Here is a 20,782-nt window from a genome sequence, read left to right on the forward strand (position 1 = left end):
CAGGGGGCAGGCCAGGCCCGCTGGAGAAGCGAAGGGGAGGAGGGGGGGGCGGGTCGCGGTTCACGGTTCACAGTTGCCTGCAACCTGGAGGCCACCAGAGAGGCCTGAAGGTTTAAAGAGCCTAGCCCAGGCCCGTCAGTGGGAAGCCTTCTTCCCCTTTTTCAACTTGGGCTTCTTGACCTTGACTGGGGTGCTTCCGTGAATCTCTGCAGGGTGGGGCTGTGGGAATAGGAAAGGAGAGGGGGTTCCTTGGTGAAGGGGCACCCACTTGGGAGGGACAAGTCCTTTACCTTCACCTCCATGTCTGAGTTGCTGGAGCTGCTGTCAGAATTTGAGGAGCTACTGGGCCAAGGGCCGGGCAAGTTGAAAGCCTGAGCTTGAGACTCAGGGCTCTGGGGTCAAAAGCACCCAATTCCACCATGTACCCCCTTCCCCCACAGGATATGCCCTGTAGAGAGGTGATTAACCCTTCCGTTAGCTACCCCTGCTTTTGACAGGCCCTGAACTTTGGGGGAGCTGTATTTGGGGTCACTCACCTGGCCTGCCCCCCGTAGCTTTTGGAGGTGGACTCCAGGGCTGCTGAGAGAAGTTGGCTGGATTGGGATAGGAAATGTCTCCTGCACACTCCCAGGAACACGGGTCCAACTCTATGTGGTGAGAGAAGGTGTGTCCAAAGTGTGTGTGTGTGTAGCGGGGGAGCAGCGGGACATGCCCTCAACAGGAATGCTGAGGAGTCCCTCCAGACCTTTGTTCAGAGTCCTCAGCTCTGCCTCAGCCCCTCCCCAGCACCGCCCAACTTTTCCTCTGTGCAATGGGGAGGGTGGACAGTTAACTGCAAAACAAAGAAACACCCCATTCCCCTCCAGCCTTGGCAAGTGAGGTGGGGCTGTGTGGTTGGGAGTTGGGGTGGGCAGTTGCAGATTCCTGGGGAGGGGACTAGAGCTGTCATCAGCTTCCCCCAAAAGGGTCAGATGCCTGCTTTTGCTTTTGAAGAAACAAGAGGGAGGGTGGCTCCCCGTGGCCTGTATGCGTGAGAACACTCACTTCCTGTGTGCTTACTGCGTGCCAGGTGCTGTTCTAAGGGCATCGTGCGTTATTACTCACTTTAGCAACCCCTCTGTGGGTTGATGACAAGCAATCTAAAAGGGTGAAGAGTGTGAACTTGGGACCAGCCTGCTGAATTTGAAGCCCAGCTATACCACTTAGTAGTGGGGAATCTGAGGACAGTTGCTTTGCTGCCCTGTGCCTCAAGTTTTCTCATCTGTAAATGACAGTTACCATATGGGGTAAAGGTAAGAATCAGATGGATTAGTTTCCTAGACCTGTGCCTGGCACAGAGTAAGTGCTTACATTCATATATATATAATATATATTAAATTGATTTCAGAGAGGAAGGGAGAGAGAGATAGAAACATCAATGATGAGAGAGAATCATTGATGGGCTGCCTCCTGCACGCCCCACACGGGATCCAGCCCACAACCTGGGCATGTGCCCTGATTGGGAATCGAACCATGACCTCCAGGTTCATAGGTCAATGCTCAACAACTGAGCCACACCAGAGGAAGTGCTTATGAAATAATGTTTTGGCTTTTTAAAAATAAAAAGTAGATATTGTTACTGTCCCTGTTTTACAGATGAAAAAACTGAGGGATCACACAGTTAAGTAAGATGACAAGGGGCAAATGCGGCAATAAACAGCCTAGAGCTGGAATTCACACAGGGAGTGTGGCTCAAATCTGAGCACCTGGAGGGTGATCAGGGGAAGGGGCAGCTGGCAGAACCCAGCCTTCCCTCCCCACACTGGGCTGGGCCACTTGCTCCCGTCACTGTCAGGCTAAGTTGTCTACTTTCTCTCCAGCCCAGCCCTGCCAGCAGTTGGGCAGCCTGTACCTAAAGCAGGTGGCTGGGGCCTGGGGATGACAATGAATGTGCAGTCATCAGCCTTGTGCACTCAGGTCTCTGCTCCAAAGTCCATTCCTTAAGAGCCTGCCTGACTGCCGGCTCCACAGAGTCCCGTCATTTTATCTCTCCACTGCTTGATGGCCAGCACAGCCCTTGCTATTATCTTTAAGTTATCTTGATTCTCACTCATCCCAGCAGCATATATTTATTGAGTACCTACAATGTGTCCAGCACAGTGCAAGTGCTGGGGGTACAGAGGTGAACAAAACGTCCAGCCTCCTGGAATGATATTCTATGTGGGAAACAAGGTAAAAATGTTTAGTATTTTAGAAAAAACAACAGAAAAACTGGAAAACAAATTGACCAATGGTTGGTGAATGGATAGGGAAAATGATATATCTATACAACAAAAAGGATGAACTGGCACATCCATGCTACATCACGGGAGAAAGGAGCCAGGCACAGAGATTATCTGTTGTATGATAGCATTCATGTGATGTGCTCACAGAAGGCAATTAGAGAGACAGAGTGGATTAGTGGTTGCTGAGAGCTGAGTGGGAATGGAGATTAACCGTAAATGGGCAGGAGGGATCTTGGAGTGGGGGGCGGGAAGAAAATGTTCTAAAACAGATTTAGGGAGACAGTTGCGCCACTTGGTAAAGTTATTAAATATCACCGAGTTTACGTTTGAAAGGAGTGAGTTTTATGTAACTTATACCCCAATAAAATCCATTAAAATTAATATGTGCTAAGAAGAGAAATGCAGCAAGAAAGGGGACTAGGTAATAACTATATGGTATGTTGGGGAGGGGTTGGATTTTAGTTGCAGATACCAAGGAAAGCGTCACTGAAGTCATTAAGTAAAGATCTGACGATGAGAAGACAAGCCATGCAAGGATCTGGAGGGACTATCAAGTGCAAAGGCCCTCAGAATGGCAGTGAGAATGGAGAGAAAGAAAATGGGGAGGATTGGGGGGGCAATGTCTTGTAAATCAAAGATCTTTGTTCTTTACTCTGAATGAGAAGAACTGAAATGATTGTGGTTTTCCCCACAACTGTATGCAGGATATGAAAGTGGCTGTCTCTCCGGGCAGGTCATAAGTTCCATGAGTGTGGGGACCTCGTCTGCTTTATTCAACACCAGAACAGCATGGCTCAGAGTTGGTGCTTGTTATTTGGTGAATGAGTGAGGTTACCTGATGCCAGGCACTGTGCTAATCTAATGGCAGGTTAGAGCAAGCATAGAGTGGCCATGAATTTGGATTCTGGAGGTCAATTTGCTTACAGGTAAACCCTCGCTCTACTGTCCTGTGGACTAAGAAGTCAGCCATTCTGGGCCTCAGTATCTTCCTCTGTAAAGTGGAAAACTTACCTGATAAGGTAGATGGTTTTCCACAGAGCTTGCCTGGAACAAGGTAAATAGATGCTCAATAAATGTCAGGTTTTATTATTATCCACAAGCACAATCTCATGATTCCTCATAAAACTGCCAATAGGATCCTCATGTTATGCCCAAGGACAGTGGGCTAGAAGGTTGTGGGTAGCAGAATAAACAGTCTTCCAAACACAAGACACAGTAGCACTCTGCTGCGCTAAAGTTGCTTGGAGGGTGAATGGGTCTGGGGAGGCCACGGCCTGGTCCTTCAGACTCCTCTCTAATCACTCCTGTATTATAGTTATGATGTGGCAGCTTTTGCAGAGACCCCAAAAGACAAGAGGCTGAACAACATAGCTTCAGTTTTTCTCTACTACAAAAGCCTGAGCTGATGGGAGTCAAGTGGTGAGTGGGTGGTATGGGACCCGCGCTCCTCCCGTCTGGTTCTGCATCCCTCCAGGGTGTTGCCTTGGACAGGCTGGCTCCCACTGTGGCAAGTCGGTGCGGCCATGGCATACTCAGCCCCAGGGCGCCTTACGTGCCACGCCAGCTCAGCCTGGTTCAGTGACCCTGAGAGGGGACGGTGAAGGATGGAGAAAAGACAGACAAGAGAAAAAACTGGGTCTGGTTGGGACACTGCTCCCAGATGGAAAGAGAGCGCCATGGACTACAAGTCGTGTCTTTATTTTATAGCCAATTCCACAAGGCAAATTAAGGGCATGGTCAAGATGTTTACAACATTCTCATGGGTTTCGATCCTATTCAATTACATGCACCTGAACTCTATCAAGCTTGCATCACTCAGGCAGGTGGGGCCACATGTTCGGACTATGGGTTTAAGCTTACAACTATAGCTGTTGGCTATAATTGTGCTGGGAGGGCTCTGTCCTCCAAGCTGGGACTTGCATGTGGCAATGAGAGGACTGTGCCCTCTCATTAGTCCGAGGCTTGAACCTGTCCAAACACTAGCTGCTCTCCACACCCCACCATCCGTTCCTCTGGACGGGAAGGGGCAAGTAGAGGGCACAGCACTTCCTACTTTTAAGTAACCTACCTGGAAGCAGCACATACCAGTTCGGCCAGGACATAGACACATGGTTACTGCAGGGGTGACTGGGAGATAAAATTTCTAGTTGGGGAACCACGTACCCCCTAAAACCTGGGGACTTCTATTACTGAAAGGAAGAAGAGGAAAATAGATACAGGAGTCTGTCTCACTACTCCCTGTTGGTGGCACGGTGCCTGACCCAGAAGGTTTACAAATGGAGGCCAGAGCAAAGCTGGGAAGGCAAACGCAAATGCTTGGATGGAAAACATAGGTGTGAAGCCCTAAGAGCATGTTCATTCTTCTGCTCTTTGGAAAACATTAGTTAGTTCTCAAGGACAGTAGCTTAGGTATGTCCTATCCAGTTTCTGCCTGGCCCTGGCATCTAATGGCACTGCCCTCCCCTGCTTGTTTTATTATTTCTGCCTAAAAGAAATTTTTAAAAACCTACCTAAAGGTATAAGTGATGCTTTCTCCTTTGTGGGAAAAGTGAACGTGTATTCCCAACTGGCCTGCAATACTGATGTCATTCACTCTTCCTCCAACTTTTCACTAGCACACATTCTTCCAGGGTCACTCCAACCCTGATGTTTTAATCACTACAATTTAGAAGAGACTTCTGGATGCCAAATTTAGTGGTCAGGGAAGACAAGATGGTGTAGGGAGAGACCCTCCATTGGGGTCCCACACTTCTGCTCGTCTCAAGACTGACACAACTCACTGGAAAAACTGCTTTGAGGCCTGGTTCAGTTTCTTTCTGGAATTTACATGAACAGAGTGCCCTGGTCCTATAAACACCATAATCCCCGTTGTGAACTGTTTTCTTAGAACTTAACCACATCTCAGGAGATGGATGACCTTAAGCATGCAGTAGGCAGGGCCTCAGTTTCCTTTCCCACAAAAGTGTTGCACTGGCCTGAGACTTTCTGGAATGCTAATAATCAGAAAACTGACAACTATCCTTTGGGAGTTCCAAGTGGCTGACAGCCCAACTGACTGTTGTTTCTGGGGTTTGATTTTACTCTGTTTACCAGCTAGCTAGTAAGATGGCCCTGGAGCAGTTTCCAAAATGCTGGCAGAAGCCTCCAGACTCTTGGGTCAGAGATAAAAGGCTTTATTACTCACAGCAAGACACATAAGCATCAGTATCTGTGTTTGTTTCCCTTGCCACATGGGGACAAAATGGAGGGTCCAAATGGGCCCTCCATATGCAGAGGGTTGCATTACAAGAGTGGGACACTGAGCTTGAGGGCCTTCCACCTTATAGTAGGCAATATACAAGTGTGCTCTTTGGAGCCATTTCCTCATCCCTCAAGGTGCTCACTGCAAACCAGGAAATGGCCTAGGTCCGTGGTCGGCAAACTGCGGCTTGCGAGCCACATACGGCTCTTTGGCCCCTTGAGTGTGGCTCTTCCACAAAATACCACGTGCGCGCACGTACAGTGCAATTGAAACTTCATGGCCCATGCATAGAAGTCGGCATTTTGTGTTGTGGAAGAGCCACACTCAAGGGGCCAAAGAGCCGAATGTGGCTCGTGAGCCGCAGCTTGCCGACCACTGGCCTAGGTAAACAGCTGTCAGGGTCATGCATTTTGGCACAACCAGAAAGATCTGTAGCAGCACAGAGTATTGTTTCTACCAACAGCCTGCCCGCCCTGGTTTCTGATGAATTTTCACATGAATATGCCATTCTGTCAGTCACTGACTAATCTAAGATGGGCTGGGGCCATATTCAGTTTTTCTCATACAGCATTTAATTAGGGCTACAGTTAACAGGACTCCAAACAACAGTGGGTCGGTCTTGTTGCTATGAGGCCAATCTGCCGTCTAGTTGTGAATGAGCAGGACTCATTCCAGGATATAGTGTAAGGCTGTCATCTGTTAGGACCCACAGGGAGGGCAGGGTGCCCTGCTGATCTTCCATGTCATTGCTAATAATCACAAAGCCTGAAAGCAGCCCTCATGCCCCATGAAGAGACATTATGACTCATTCTTTCCCACACACAAAAACACAGACTGCTGGGGCATAGGGCACAGCAGTTCAGGATTTGTTGTTGAACTTGACTTAGAACACTACCCTGGTTTGGTTAAACCACATGGGCAGTGCCACTGAGTAGTTACAGCCTCCATTGCCATACATGGCATAACCCAGGGGTGCTCAGGCAGCAGTGTGTGATTTCATCAGCCAGATTAGGACAAGGCTGTGCAGGTCTGTGTTTATAAATGTCTATAGGTGGAGCCTGCATTCAGAAGCTGCTACTGATGGGATTAGGCACAGAATTCGTCAGGACTAGCCATGCCTGTCAGTCACGTTGGCAGCTGCAGATGCTGCAGGGCTCAGGTGGACCAGGTGATTGGCCAGGATTCGGTGTTAGATCTAGAGGACAGAGAAGGCACTGACTGCACCTTTCCCTCCACCCCCACTTCCTGGGGTCTAAGGCCTCCCTCCAAGGACTTGAAATCAGTGTGTATCCCATCCCAGTAGGTATAGCTTCACTTCTATCAACACTTACTCATACCCAGACCTTCTGTTTGGGTCAGATAGGAGTGGAACAAGTATTTTTACAAATGTACAGGGACAGCCACCATAGGAAGGCCCTTTCTGGGAACTGCCAGTCAGTGACCAAATTGCCTTCCTAAGGTATATGGACGAGGAGGAAGTGAGATCTTTGTGAGGTGATTTTTTAAAAAGTCCATTTCACTTAATGAGGCCAAAGGCTGTGAAGTGTCTACTGAGTAACTTGGCTATTGGCCCATTGTTGGGCAGCCTTTGCAAGAAAAAGAACACGATTGTCAGCCTGTCAATGGTCCAGCCAGTCGAATCCATGGCACAGTTTTCAGGGCCCAGTGGCATGGCAGAAAGCGGCTGACCAGCCTGGCACAGCAGCACCACACCTGAAAAGCGCAGGGTGGCACCACTGGTAGTCAATCTACAAGAGCAAGTGGGCCCTGGGGCCTCCCTCACCGTGAGACAAACAGGACATATTTTGACAGAAGCAAGTCATAGTGAGAACTTCTGTGTCAGAAACATAAAGCCCTCAAATGCTCAACTAGTCTTGATGGTGTTAAGAAAATTTACATGCTCTTCCTACAGCAGTAAAAGATTCCCAATTTTCTTAAAAAACCCAAACACAACACTTCCATGTAACTAAGGTTTAAAGGTGGCAATGCTTGTAGGTGGAGAAAGGCCTTCTCCTAGGTCCAAGGCATCAGTGAGTTTGAGGTTCCTGAAGATGGAGACTTATGTGGATTTAATGGTTGCTCATGGTGGCAGGGTAGGTCTAGGGGAGAGCCAACCACTACTGAGAAACAAGTAGGTATGTGGGCAGAGGCGGAAACCAGCCCCTTCCCTGAAGGAGGCTTCCTTGCTGAGCACGTCCCGTGGGCAACCTGCCATGTGATCTCATGTAACCCTCACCTCCACCTATCTTAGTTTCCTCACTATCTTACAGGTGAGGAAACTCTAGGTTCAAAGCAGTTAAGTGGGCTATCCACTACTGAATACCTGGCCTGGTGGGCAGTCTCTTCCCAATGCATATGCCCTTTCCCTGGACCACAGGCTCTCCCATTTGGGGTTTCCGATGTGTGTAGGGCAGTGCAGGCTTTCCTGCTCACCAACTGAGTCAACTGCAGTGACTGAAAGGCTTGGCAGGGAAAATGCCAGAATCCATGAGCAACACCTACCATGGACAAGGGAGGCCAGGAAGGAGCAGATGAGGTATTTGCCAACTTGCTTCTGAATAGATTTTTAAGCCCTGATGGATGCATATCTTCCTTCCAATGTACAGAATGTGTCCTTTTTGGCCCGAAAGATTTCTAGGAAGAAGTTTATTAGTTATTTTGTTCCAAGGAGCAGCCAAAGAAAAATTGGAACTGTCAGGTTGCATAGGGCACACAGGCTGGCCAAGTACCTCTGCCCACTCCCGAGCCAGAGTCCAGCCTCCTGAGTCACGAAGGCAGGTGGAAACTGAGCATGTTCCTTGATGTGACCAATTTGCCCAGCTAGAACAGAGGCTGTCTGACTGTCACCTCCCCTATATCCCACTAGAGCTGGTTCCTGGAATAGGCCATTGCTTGTCCCAGGCAAGCATAATAAGCCATTTTCCTTTACCTGAAACAAGTCACCCCCAGTACCTTTGTCATCTTGCCCTGTTCAATAGAATTCTTTAGTGCCTTCAGGACCTCTTGCTGCTCAAGATAGGCTCCAAGTTCCCTTGAAAAACTCTTTGATGCACTGATGGAGTTATTAGCCTTTTTCTTTGGTCTCTTAACCCTGGGAAATTTTACCTAATGCTGTGGGTTGCCTGGATTCTGCTGTGTTTAGGACTATATGTTTGGAAGATAGAGGGGAGGAAAGTGGCTTCCAGAGTCAAGACAGGAAGGGAACACCCAGATAGGCAGCAGAATCAGGACAGCCTGGGGGCTGAATTTAGCCCTGTCCCCATTTCAATACAGGGACTCATGGGAGACCTGAGAAAACTGTAGAATTGCAGGAAAAGATGAAAATCATGAGGCCCAAGTGATCTTGGTTAGAACCACTCCAATTTTAGGAAAGTCTCGGTCTTCCCCTGAACAGGATGCATCCTTATTCCAACCCTCCTGGGCAAAGCAGTGATCCATTTTAGTGGGTCATTTAAAAATAAAAAATCAGCCTTAGCCAGTGTGGCTCAGTGGATAGAGTGTTGGCCTGTGGACCAAAGGGTCCCGGGTTTGATTCCGGTCAAGAACATGTACCTTGGTTGCAAGCTCCTCCCCAGCCCAGGCCCTGACATGCAGTAGGCAACCAATCTATGTGTTTCTCTCTGCCTTCCCCTCTCTCTTCCACTCTCCCTAAAAACCAGTGGAAAAATATCCTCAGGTGTAGATTAAAAAAATAATAAAAAAATCAATTAAAGAGCAACCCTCCTGCTCTTATTCAGTGAGATATGGCCAGAATTTAAAAAAAAAGAGAATTAGAATAGAAAATACCAACAACAACAAAGAAACAAACACCCAGAGCTCACCATAGGTGGTAAGGCTGTGTTTGATAAAACTTCATGGGCACTCACGTATAATGCAAGATGTATTTCATTCAAAAAGATCTGAAAGATGCTCTTTTTAAAAGAGTTTGTTTCTAGAATGGGACATCTCATGTAGTGTCCTGTGATAATTTTGGTAGAGTTTAAATTAGCAGTCCCATAAAGAAATAAAGCACATGCTGAAATTTATTTTAAAAGGGAAGACCCTTTTTATTGAACTGGTACATTTTACTCTCTTCCTTTCAGAATTCTAATAAAAAAAACCTTTTTATTTGTTTACTTAAAAAAAGAAAAACCCACAAACCAAACAAAGGAAATTTCTATGATGGGGAAGGAGGCAAAGGCTTCAACATAGACAAAGAAAACTATACATGGAGTAAAGAAATCAAAGAGGAACTGACTCTGGTCTGGGGCCAAGCCACCCAAATGTGAACAAAGCAAACCTGCCCAGAGGACCAGGAAGCCCTCTTAACTTCTGAAGTAACAAACAGACCAAAAGCCCTAATGATCACAAAAATACAAATCAATCACTCTATTTTAAAAAGCACACACACTTTCTACATTTGTGCCCCCACCCCCAGGTTCTCTTCATCGGCAGGGGGTCCTGAATCCTGAAGAGACGTGGCCTCTTGGTGACAGGGAGTTCACAGCACATATGTGTTCTTCACCAGATGCTCCTTATCGTCCCCGGAGCTCCAGACAGTGCGGAGGGTGCGCTCCTGGTTCCTCCGTGCCACTCTGATCAGGCAGACCACGGAGGCTCCCAGCAGGAGGATGAGGACCATCACGAACAGCCCCGCCAGGACCACCACTGGGGATGAGAGAGGCCTCAGAACCAGTAGGGCAGCACAGAGCTTAGGAACGACACAGGTGCCCTAGGGGCTGAAGGTAAGGACCAGCATCCCTTGTGCCTAACATCCCTCCGCCCAACCTGGGAGAGTCTGGAGAACTGACATGGCCCACCAGGGAGGTCATCAGGAGAGTCCCTATAGTCCTAAGAAGCTGGTTCCTGAAAAAGGGAGGTGCCATGTTATATTCAGACAAAGAGCAACTGTATGCCTTCTTTTTGAACAAACAGCCTCACTTCAACTCTCCATTTCCCTCCACCGCTCAGGAGCAAGCTGTATAGGAGTCCTAAGCCCTTGCACACCAGGATGTAAAGAGCATACATGTCTGGTGTGTGGAAACATAAAACCCCAGGCTATGTGTTCATATACCACCCCCAACCAGCCACAGAGAAAGGTGGGCTGCAGGTGGCTGGGAGGCTGCCCGTGGAATGAGTTAAGGGTGGAGGCAAGGGTGTAATTGGAGCAGTGCTGGGAGGGGACCCTACTGCTCCTAATGGCCCTAGAAAATGTAACACTGGTTATCCTACTGGTCGTTGAAGATGCTTTCTTTCCGGGTGGGGTTCCACTAAAGCAGTGATGGCGAACTTATGACATGAGTGTCAGAGGTGACACGTGAACTCATTTTTTTGGTTGATTTTTCTTTGTTAAATGGCATTTAAATATATAAAATAAATATCAAAAATATAAGTCTTTGTTTTACTATGGTTGCAAATATCAAAAAATTTCTATATGTGACACGGCACCAGAGTTAAGTTAGGGTTTTTCAAAATGCTGACACGCCGAGCTCAAAAGGTTCGCCATCACTGCACTAAAGCAATGTAGCTCCTGTGGCAGCTACCTGGTTCCCTTTCCCCACTTGGCTACAGAATCAGAAAGGGGTGAGTCCCTCTCCATCTTTACCCAACCAGCACTCCAGATATGGGCTGGGCTGCATTCAGACTAGGCCTGGCAAACCAGTTCATTTCACCCCTCCTCTAAAATAGAGCAGGCAGCAGGCCAGGTTGGGACTCCTTACCAGGGCAACAGGTGAAAAGAAGCCAAACCAGTGTGACAGGTCCTTTGTGCAAACACTATCCTCCATGACAGGCTCAGAATCAGAAACAGAAGCGAGAGGCCCAGCCTCCTTATCAGACTACTGACCATACTGCTTGGGGACAGCAGCACTGGCTGTGCCTAGCATACAGCAAGGTTTCCAACTTCCTTCCTATCACCCATGACCAACTCTGTACACCCCACAAAGCAAAGTTCTCTCCAAACCTGGAGTCAGACTCAGGCCTGTGTGCAGCAGATCCCTGCATGCCTAACAGCAGGACTTGCCTCCTCCAGTCATCCCCAGCTGCCTCACTCCCAGCCCCCACTATGTACACTCTATGGTGGGACAAACATCAACCACATGCTCCAAGCTGCCTGGCTATTCTTGTGCAGAAACATGACTTTCTACCTAAAGATGTTTATGGTGAAGAATGATGTGTCTAAGACAACATGAGCCTGCAAACCACAGCTGAGCTTAGGCAGGCAGGCAGGCAGGTGGGGGAGGGTAGGCGGCCATTTACCTTTAGTGCTACGGGGCAGGACAGGATACAGCTGCTTGCCTGGAAGAGAACACACAACCTTGAGGTCAGCTCAGTCCTCCTCCCTCAAAGCTGTCGCCACCTGAAGATCCCCCTCGGCCCTGGGACTTCATGGCAGAATCCTTCTGAGGCACTTCCTCTTCCAGCTCTTCTGAGGTCTTTAAGGCCTTGTCACCTTGGTGGGGACCTAGGACATGTCTGCCCAATAGCCAGGGCCAAAGCCCACCTGTTCCCCAATAGGGAGCCAGAGAAGGATGGAGGCCAGATGACAGCCTTTCTAAGGCCTCGGTTTAGGGATAGGGATGAACTCTGGGGAGGGCCATTCACCCACCATGGCTTCTTGGATCCAGGATCAGACAGACTTACCTACGCAGCGGCTCATGCATGCCTCCTTGGAGAGATAGTTGTTTTTATTGCCCCAGCACCCTCCATAGATAAAGTTATCACAGGAGTTCTTCTCAGTATCAAAATACCAGCGTGGAAAGGATGCGCGGCAAGGCCCAGTGACCGCCTTGGCAGTGCAGTATTCTGGGAGCGGGAGAGCCGAGGAGCACAAATGAGTAGGGCCCAGGGAAGGGAGATGGAGCTAGAGTGTTCCAGGGCAGTCACACAGTTGCCAGCCAAGGGAGAACTGTCTGCTACAGAAACTGGTAAACTAAAGAAGTGGCCAGTTTGGCCCCCTAGACACCCTCCCCACATTTCTAGTATCTTTCTCTTTACAGTCAGACTATGTTATAACGGTGATTCCTCTATGCCAGGTACTGTTCTGGGTACTTTCCATGTATTAACTTGGTCTCTAAGCGATCTGTCCTAGGCCCCTTATTTCACAGTCAGGGACTCTGAGGCTGGGCCTGCACTCTGGACTGCCTCTCTGGAGCACAGCTTCCAGCAGCACGCTGTGCATGCCCTGCTGCCTGCTACCCTGGGCATCCTCGTGCATTCGACGCCACCTAGGAAAGGCCATGAAGCTTGACGCTACAATTTCCTTAGTGGAGATCCTCCACTGTGTCTCAATTCCAACTAACTAGAGAAAATACATCTTGCCCATATAAAAGTATTTTTTAAAAGTTATACTTTCTATCATCTAAAATAAAAAATGAATCTTAAAAAATGTTATACCTTCGTAGTTGAAAATATCACCAGAGGGATCATCAAAATTCTGTCTTCTGGGAACTAAAACACAAACATTTGTATCAGGGATGCTGGGACGGACTCAGGACATGTGGTCTGATGGGGGCTGAGTCTAAAAGGGCCCACTGAGGGAGTGTGGACACTGGCACCCTATGTGGTCAGCTTTGCACCATTACCTCCAGTGCCAATGGGTTCCATAGCACACACCGAATGAATGCTAAATGGGGAGGCCCGCCTGCCACTCCAGGGGTTGCTATGGAAACTAATCCCAGTCACAATTTCTGGGGTGATGAGGAAGCTGGTCTTGTTCACTCTCTACACAGCAATGAGGAAGCTGGTCGTGTTCACTCTCTACACAGTGAGGAGGCCCTCCCTTACTCTCCTGGGGAAATTTTCTTCTGAAACAGGACTGACACCAGTTATTATGCAAGTGCCCCAGGGTTCTGGATGGCCTTGGAGAGGCCAGACTGGGAATAGGGAGCCCAGGCAAAGTGATGGCCAGGATGGTCACAGGATTCCTGGCATAGCAAAACTGGAAAGTGGCTCTAGCCTAACTTTCAGCATTCTGCAAGTCACAGAATAAACACTCTCCCACAAGTGCTGGTGTCACAGTCAGAGGGGGTTGCCCTTCAACTGGGCGGGAGCGGATTTCCTCCCTTCATAGTACGACTTGCCTAGCAGGACCCATCGCCTAGGGACTGGCCTTCGGGAAAGCTAGGTTGAACTTGCTAGTGCATTTATACCACTCACCCCAGGTGCCTGAGGCAGAGCCCTTTACGCATAAAGGAGGAATGGGGTAGCTGCTGTCAGCAGTACAAAGCAAGATAACACAAAGCTCAAGATCAAGAACTGTAGTGGAAACGGAGGCAGGTGGCAGAGAAGTACTCTTAGAACAGGAAGCAGAGGAGACAGAACAGGCAAGGAGAGGTGGGGTGAGCGGTGAGACAGCTGAGGCCAGCCTAGAGAGAAGGAAGGGCCTGTGTCACATGGGCAGTGATCACAATTCCCTGACCCACAGGAGGAAGCTGAGGCCAGCCCAGAAGCACTGCAGACTCCCCCAGCTCTCATTTCTGTTAAGGAGCCAGAAGGTGGCAGCCTAGGCAGAGCCCCTGCTTGCCAATGGTGAACAGAAGAACCAGGAGGTGGAAGCTTATGTACAAGTCCCAGATTACAAATATCCTTTCACAGTTCCCCATCTGGACAGCCCTCATTCCATCCTGGGTCTCTTAAAAACCTACCACTTGGGATTGAGGAATCTGCTTCATTCCTGCTGGTGGCCAGACCATCACTAGTGTTCTCTACAAGGAGACAAATAAACCATAGTGAGAAAGTGCCCCTCCCTTCAAGCTATTCAGTGAAACAAAACAAGGCGTAACACTGAGCTTCATGGAGACTTCCGTTTCTCCTTTATGTGGGCCTTTCAATGAGCACACTGGACCACAAGCCTGCCAGAACTTAGAAATAAGGAACCAAGACTGTCCTTGTGGGTTAAATTTTAAGATCAACAATGCTAGTAATTGGAGCAAAGATGTGTGAAATGAATGCAAAAAGATAATATGGCTTACAAGGCCAAATACCCTGTTAACTGCAATAACCTATCTAATGACTAAAAAATTAAGGGGGTGCACAGCAATGTGAATGTACTTAATGCTATCAAATTGTACACTTATAAATGGTTAAAATGGTAAAATTTATGTTATGTATATTCCCTCTCTCTCACACACACACATACACAGTTAAGGGTGTGAGGTAGAGTGGCTAGCCACTTAAGGAAGCACAAAAAGGAGTGCTGGCAGGGTGCAGGAGGGAGTGACCCTGGCTTCCCGCCTTCCTACTAGTCCCAACAGACTTTCTGGAGAGGCACGAGGCTGGCCTGACCAGATGCCATTAAACATTCATGTCACAAACCAGCTCCCCTTGTTCTGCCTCACTCCTCATCAAGCAATCTTCTGGGAAGTTGGCTGAGAGGACTGCCTATGTGGACTACAGGTACAGGCACAGGGACCTGAGTGTCTGGTCCCCTGGGAGGTTCTGGTTTTCAGTATAAATTAATAAACTGGCATTCTCATTATCATGTGGTTTCCCACAGAGCTTGCCTGCCTGAGAGAGAACTTGCTGGCAAAGGCCCCAGTGCCTAGCGGCTCTGGCAGTTCGAGTTCTTGCACAGCTCACAAGAGATCCTCAAGAGACATGCAGTGGAGACATGCTTGGGTGCCAAGAAAAGAGCTTTCTGGGCCCTTAAGACTAGGGTCAGACTCTGAACAAAGATAGCTGTCTGTCTTCTCCCAGCCAAACACAACCATCCCTGACCCCTTGTAGTGACCTCCTGTCTTAATGCTTAGTGTCTGCTGCTTGCATGGTTAAAAACAACTCTCTTCCTGAGAAAATGAGAAGCAACCAGAATGGGCAGGTACACTTCCTACAGTCAAATCAATGGGGAAGGGACAGAAAAGGTAGCAAAATTATTTCCCCTTAGTCCCTCCCCCAACATTGGATCCCAGCTGATGATGGAAAATTACAATAAATGCTATTTTCCTCAGTCACCATCTGGTAAGGTTGCCAGTTGCTCCCTGAACGGTGAAAAGCTTGCCTGTATGATCCAAAAACAATACCCCAGCTCTCCAAACACTTGTTGAGTGCCTACTGGGCACCAAGCACACAAAGATCAGCAAAGTGTTCAAGGCACTCAGTCACTGGTGGGCTTGTGTGTTCAGCACTGTTTCAAATCTCAAGTTATAGCGCCCCCCCCCCCTTTACATATAACTTTAATAAGGTTATCTGATTTTTTAATGCAGAGTGCAAAGCCAAGAGAGATTATAACCGGCGAGTGAGGAGAGAGAAAAACCGCACAAGGATGCGGGACACAGGCTCACAGGCTGGCGGTATGCAGGGAGCAGCTGTAAAGGCACCAGCACATCCTGACACAGATTCAGAATCGAGCCCTAATATCGATGCCAAGCCATCAAGAACAGATGAGGGCCCTAACCGATTTGGCTCAGTGGACAGAGGTCCCAGGTTTGATTCCAGTCAAGGGCATGTACCTTGGTTGCGGGCACATCCCCAGTGGGGGATGTGCAGGAAGCAGCTGATCAATGTCTCTCTCTCATCGATGTTTCTAACTCTCTATCCCTCTCTCTTCCTCTCTGTAAAAAATCAATAAAATATATATTTTTTAAAAAAAAGAACAGATGAGGGAAGTCACATAACAATGTTAGAGAGATTATCAACGAAAGCATTTAACAGTTTGAGTTCTCTGGAGCACTCGGGAGGGACCAGGCCCCAGAGGTCCAATGTTTTATTGCCATCAAGAGGTTCCTCGAGGCTCAGTTCAGAGCCAGTGAAGGTTGTTGTGGGAGTTAAGTTTTTATTCAAATTGTGAGGCTCTCAGGGTCAATGTTATCTTGATTCCACAGAATCCCTTGCAAGTGAGGGCTGGGAAAAGGATGGACTCCAGGAAGTATGTTCTAGGTTTTTTGATTTTTAAAATATTTTTATTGATTTCAGAGAGGAAGGGAGAGGGAGAAATAGAAACATCAACGATGAGAGAGAATTGTCAATCAGCTGTTTACTGCACGCCTCCTACTGGGGATCGAGCTCGCAACCCAGGCATGTGCCCTGATGGGGACTCGAACTGTGACCTCCTGGTTCATAGGTGGATGCTCAACCACTGAGCCATGCTGGTCAGGCTGTACTAGTTTTAACTTGACTCAGAACTCAGCTGGCTGGGTGAGCTCCTCAAGTCATTTGCTCCAGAGGCAAAAATAACCCAAATGTCCAGGGAGCAACTGGGGCAGCCTACCTGATTGAACATTAGACTGTGTTCAAGGGGAAGTCACTTTCTCCTGTGTGGGGTCTGGTGTGGAACCTGCACTCAGTGGTGGGAGAAAGGAAATCACAGAGAAGACGTAGTCCTGCCCCCACCCCAGCCTGCTGCCTACTCTCCCCTTTCTGGGAAGAGGATAGAGAGGACCACTGTGAAACCACTGTGTTGGTAACCTTCGCACTGTGCCTGTTTCTTCTGATTTTTAAAACATCCCCCAAGTCCAGCTATGAAGAACTAGGGAAGAGCAAAAGGCACTCACATCCCAATGAATAAACTGACTCTAAATGTAACATATCCTCAACTCCACCATCTTACCTGTGACATCAGCACATTTCTCAAGACAATCCTCCTTGGTCAGGTAATTATTGTTGTTCCCACCACAGCCTCCATATACAAACTGCTGGCAGGATCCACCAGTGGCATTGTACCACCACCTATGCATGGAGGCCCGGCATTTTCCCACTACCTTCGGAACTTGGCAAAAGTCTAAAACACAAAGTACACACCAGTTAGCTTGGCATGGCAATCCCAGCAACAGAGAACATGCCCAGACCTGCAGTAGGAGGCCCACAGTCGTCCAGAGCCCCAACATGAGGGCCAGTCCAGCACAGTTCCTCCATGAGCTGTTTCTACAACGTCACCATCAGGCCCTCCTTGGTGATTCCTTCCTTATACAGGAAAGAAGCACTTCATTTAATGACGAAGATACCAACCCACTCAACCGAATTGTATTTCAGTTGCATGTTGGTTTTGTCCTTACCCCCATTATCAAAGACGCACATATCCAGTACAGAAATTGATGTTCAGATGCAAAAAAACAGACTTCAAGGTCCTACTGAATGTGTGTCCCATCACAGTGGGCCTAGGGGAGCTGAGTGCTGAAAAGCCAGCACTGGAGATGGGAGAGCAGGAAGGAAGCACACTAGCACTCTTAGCAACCTCTCAAGAGGAACTCTCTTAACCTTTCCTACCCACTCTCTGACCCAGCACACCGCTTCATACTTAAACTACCACAAGAGCCTCAGAAAGAACTACCCAACTCTAGCTCCCCCCACTGCCAACCCCCAGCTCCAAGGGCAACTGAGGTCACTCCTTTGCTTCCACCTGAGCACACCAAGGTGCCCCCAAATCTGGCCTGCTCTTGTACAAGGGAAACAAAACAATGTTATAAAATTCCAGCCAGATGCATCTGCCTGAGAAAGGTCTAGCAATCTGCTCCCTCTCTTAAAACAAGAGATAACCTGGCTGGTGTGGCTCGATTCCCAGTCAGGGCAAATGCCCGGGTTGTGGGCTTGATCCTCATTACAGCTCTTGTAGGAGGCAATGATTCTCTCTCATCATTGATGTTTAAATCTCTCCCTCCCTCTCTCTGAAATCAATAAAAACATATTAAAAAAAAAAAAAAAAGCCAGGTGACTCAACCTTCCCATGTGATCATGAGTCCACACTACCTCTCCTTATATCCTGGCCTCCATGATATCTACCTCTGGCAAAAGGGAGCCTAGCACAGGGTGCTCAATAAACATCTCAGGGCCCAACACTTGGCTCCATGTTGTTTTCATGTTTGTTAGGTTTACTTCACCAATTAGGGCAGTGGTCGCCAACCTTTCGGATCTCACGGACCACCAGTGGTCTGCGGACCATAGTTTGGCGACCGCTGCTCCAAAGGTTTCCTTAAACCAGCGGTTGCCAATCTTTTGGACCTCACGGACCACCAGTTGGCGATTGCTGCTCCAAAGGTTTCCTTAAACTAGCAGTCGCCAATCTTTCAGACTTCACGGACCACCAGTAGTTGGCGGACCATTGGTTGGTGACCATTGAACTAGAGGATGACTCTAGAAAGCATAGGAAGAGGATTTGGCTTCTCTTGTGTCTCCAAAATATGTCACATCTAGAGGCCCAGTGCACAAATTCGTGCACAGATGGGGTCCAGCTGGCCAGGCCCCAATTGGAGCCGGGCCTGTCAGAGGGAGGAGGAGATGATTTGAGGTTGGCTGGCCAGCTGGGGGGAGGGGCCACAGGTGATTGGCCAGTGGGCCCTGCCCCTGATTGGGGGGGCTGGTTGGGGGCGGGGCTGACCATGGGGAAGGGCTGTGGGCCAGCTGGCCCTGCCCCCAAATGGGGTGGGGGGGCCAATCGGGGGCCAGTGGCCTGGGGAGGGGCCATAGGTGGTTGGCTGGCCGGCCCTGCAGAGTGGGGAGCCCATAGGGGGCAGAGCTAGCTGGGGGGTGGGGGGTGGGGCCGCAGGCAGTTGGCCAGCCAGCCCTGACCCTGATCAGGGTGCGGGGGCTGATCTGGGATGGGGCCAGGCAGGGAGAGGGGCTGAAGGAGGTTGGCCAGCTAGCCCCACCCCTATTGGGGTGGGGGAGCAATCAGGGGCAGGGCTGGCCACCCTGCCCTTGATTGGGGTGGGAGAGGCTGATCAGGAGGAGGGGCTGCGGGAGGCTGGCTGCAGTGGGCATCATAGTGACCGGTCGTTATGGTCGTTAAGACGTTCCAGTCGCTAGCTTTTTATCTATATAGACTAGAGGCCCGGTGCACGAAATTCATGTGCAGGTACAGTCCCTAGGCCTGGCCTGCGAACAGGGCCATCTTTCCCAGCTGCCCGCAGCCGGCCCTGCCCCCTGCTGCCACCAACCCCCGGTTCCCCGTTCGCCATCAGGTGATCGGTGCCTGACGGCCGGGCAAAGGTCGGCCCCACCCCCACCACAGGTGGCCATTAGGCGATCGGAGCCTGCTGGTCAGGGAAAGGGACCAAGAGGTGGTCAGTGTGCCTCATAGTGACTGGTCCAGCGGTCGTTCTGTGGTTAGGGTCAATTTGCATATTACCCTTTTATTATATAGGATGATCAGCATGAAATCAAATGTTCCAAAAAACATCAATCTTTGCACAAAAAAGGTTGGTGCTGTGCAAAATACCCCCCACACACCAATAAATCACAAGTAACTAGTATAGCAGGAAAAGCATATTCTGAAGTAAGAAACTGTTACTTTGAAAGCAACTACCAATGAAATCACCAGTTAAAACATACCTTATCTGGACATGTGATATGAACAGAATCATACAGCATGTCCAGAATAGGCAAATCATTAGGGTAAGAAGTGGATTAATGGTCTCAAGAATCTTTTGGAGATGATGGAAATGTTCCAAAATTGGACTGTGGGGATGATTGGATTATACAACTCTGTAAATGTACCAATGGTCTTTGGTATGTAAATAATACTTTAATAAAGCAGTCTTTTTAAAAATAGGGATAATTTTTGCCCATAACACTTCAACCAGGACCAGCTGGGTGTGCACCTGGAGCAGGTACTTTCAACAATGTGCCAAAAGTCACAAAACAGCCCTGGCTGTCATGGTTCAGTGGTTAGAGCGTTTGACAGTGCACCGAAGGGTTCAATTCTAGGTCAGGGGCACGTGCCTGGGTTGTGGGTTCGCTCTCTGCCCCTGGTTGGGGTGCATATTGGGGACAGCCAGTTGACTCACATCAATGTTTCTCTCTCTCTTGCTCCCCCAGCCTTCCCTCCTTTCCACTCTAAAAAAGTAGAGGGCCCTCGCTGGTTCAGCTCAGTGGACAGTTGGCCTAAGAACTGAAGGGTCTCAGGTTTGATACCAGTCAAGGGCACATGCCTGCCTGGCAGGCTTCATCCCTAGTAGGAGGTGTGCAGGAGGCAGCCTATCAATGATTCTCTCTCATCATTGAGGTTTCTAACTCTCTCTCTCTCCCTCTCTGAAATCAATAAATTTTTTTTAAAAAGTGATGGAGGCAATACCCTCAGATGAGTATTAACCAACAAAAAAGGTCACAAACATATCCCGTTAACACAACCCAGGGGAAACAAGGCGGGAGAGCTCTCTGGTAAATGATTCTGCCTGACACATATGGCTGGCCAAATGTCAGTGGCAGCATAGCTATGAGACATGACAGTGAGGATCCACTTAGGACCCAAAACTGAAATCATCAAGACAGGGAGCACCCAACTGCTCGAGGCAGCAACAGCCTGCCTGATGTCCTGCTAAGCTGAGAGGCCTGGAAAGCACCCCGACTGCTGTGTGTCCTTGCTTCC

The 20,782-nt window shown here is 48.9% G+C and overlaps 1 protein-coding gene across 3 annotated transcripts in view; it reads right to left on the reverse strand.

Annotated features, from left to right (window-relative positions):
* Positions 1–9,526: 9,526 nt before the first annotated feature.
* SPINT2 (serine peptidase inhibitor, Kunitz type 2) overlaps positions 9,527–20,782 on the reverse strand; it is a 29,814-nt gene continuing 18,558 nt past the window's right edge. For 2 of the 3 annotated variants that reach the window (XM_070398752.1, XM_070398754.1), the window contains exons 2-7: positions 17,030–17,200; positions 14,130–14,189; positions 12,880–12,933; positions 12,127–12,288; positions 11,743–11,781; positions 9,527–10,152 (exon numbers count right to left, since the gene is read on the reverse strand). In XM_070398752.1, coding sequence (XP_070254853.1) covers positions 9,986–10,152; positions 11,743–11,781; positions 12,127–12,288; positions 12,880–12,933; positions 14,130–14,189; positions 17,030–17,200 — 653 coding nt within the window. In that variant the 3' untranslated portion in view covers positions 9,527–9,985. The remainder of the gene's footprint in view (positions 10,153–11,742; positions 11,782–12,126; positions 12,289–12,879; positions 12,934–14,129; positions 14,190–17,029; positions 17,201–20,782) is intronic. The other variant, XM_070398753.1, reaches the window with a different exon arrangement.

This window comes from Myotis yumanensis, unplaced genomic scaffold (assembly GCF_028538775.1).
Source record: "Myotis yumanensis isolate MYYU_CA2020_CCGP unplaced genomic scaffold, mMyoYum1.0.hap1 SCAF_18, whole genome shotgun sequence".
NCBI classification, from domain to species: domain Eukaryota; kingdom Metazoa; phylum Chordata; class Mammalia; order Chiroptera; family Vespertilionidae; genus Myotis; species Myotis yumanensis.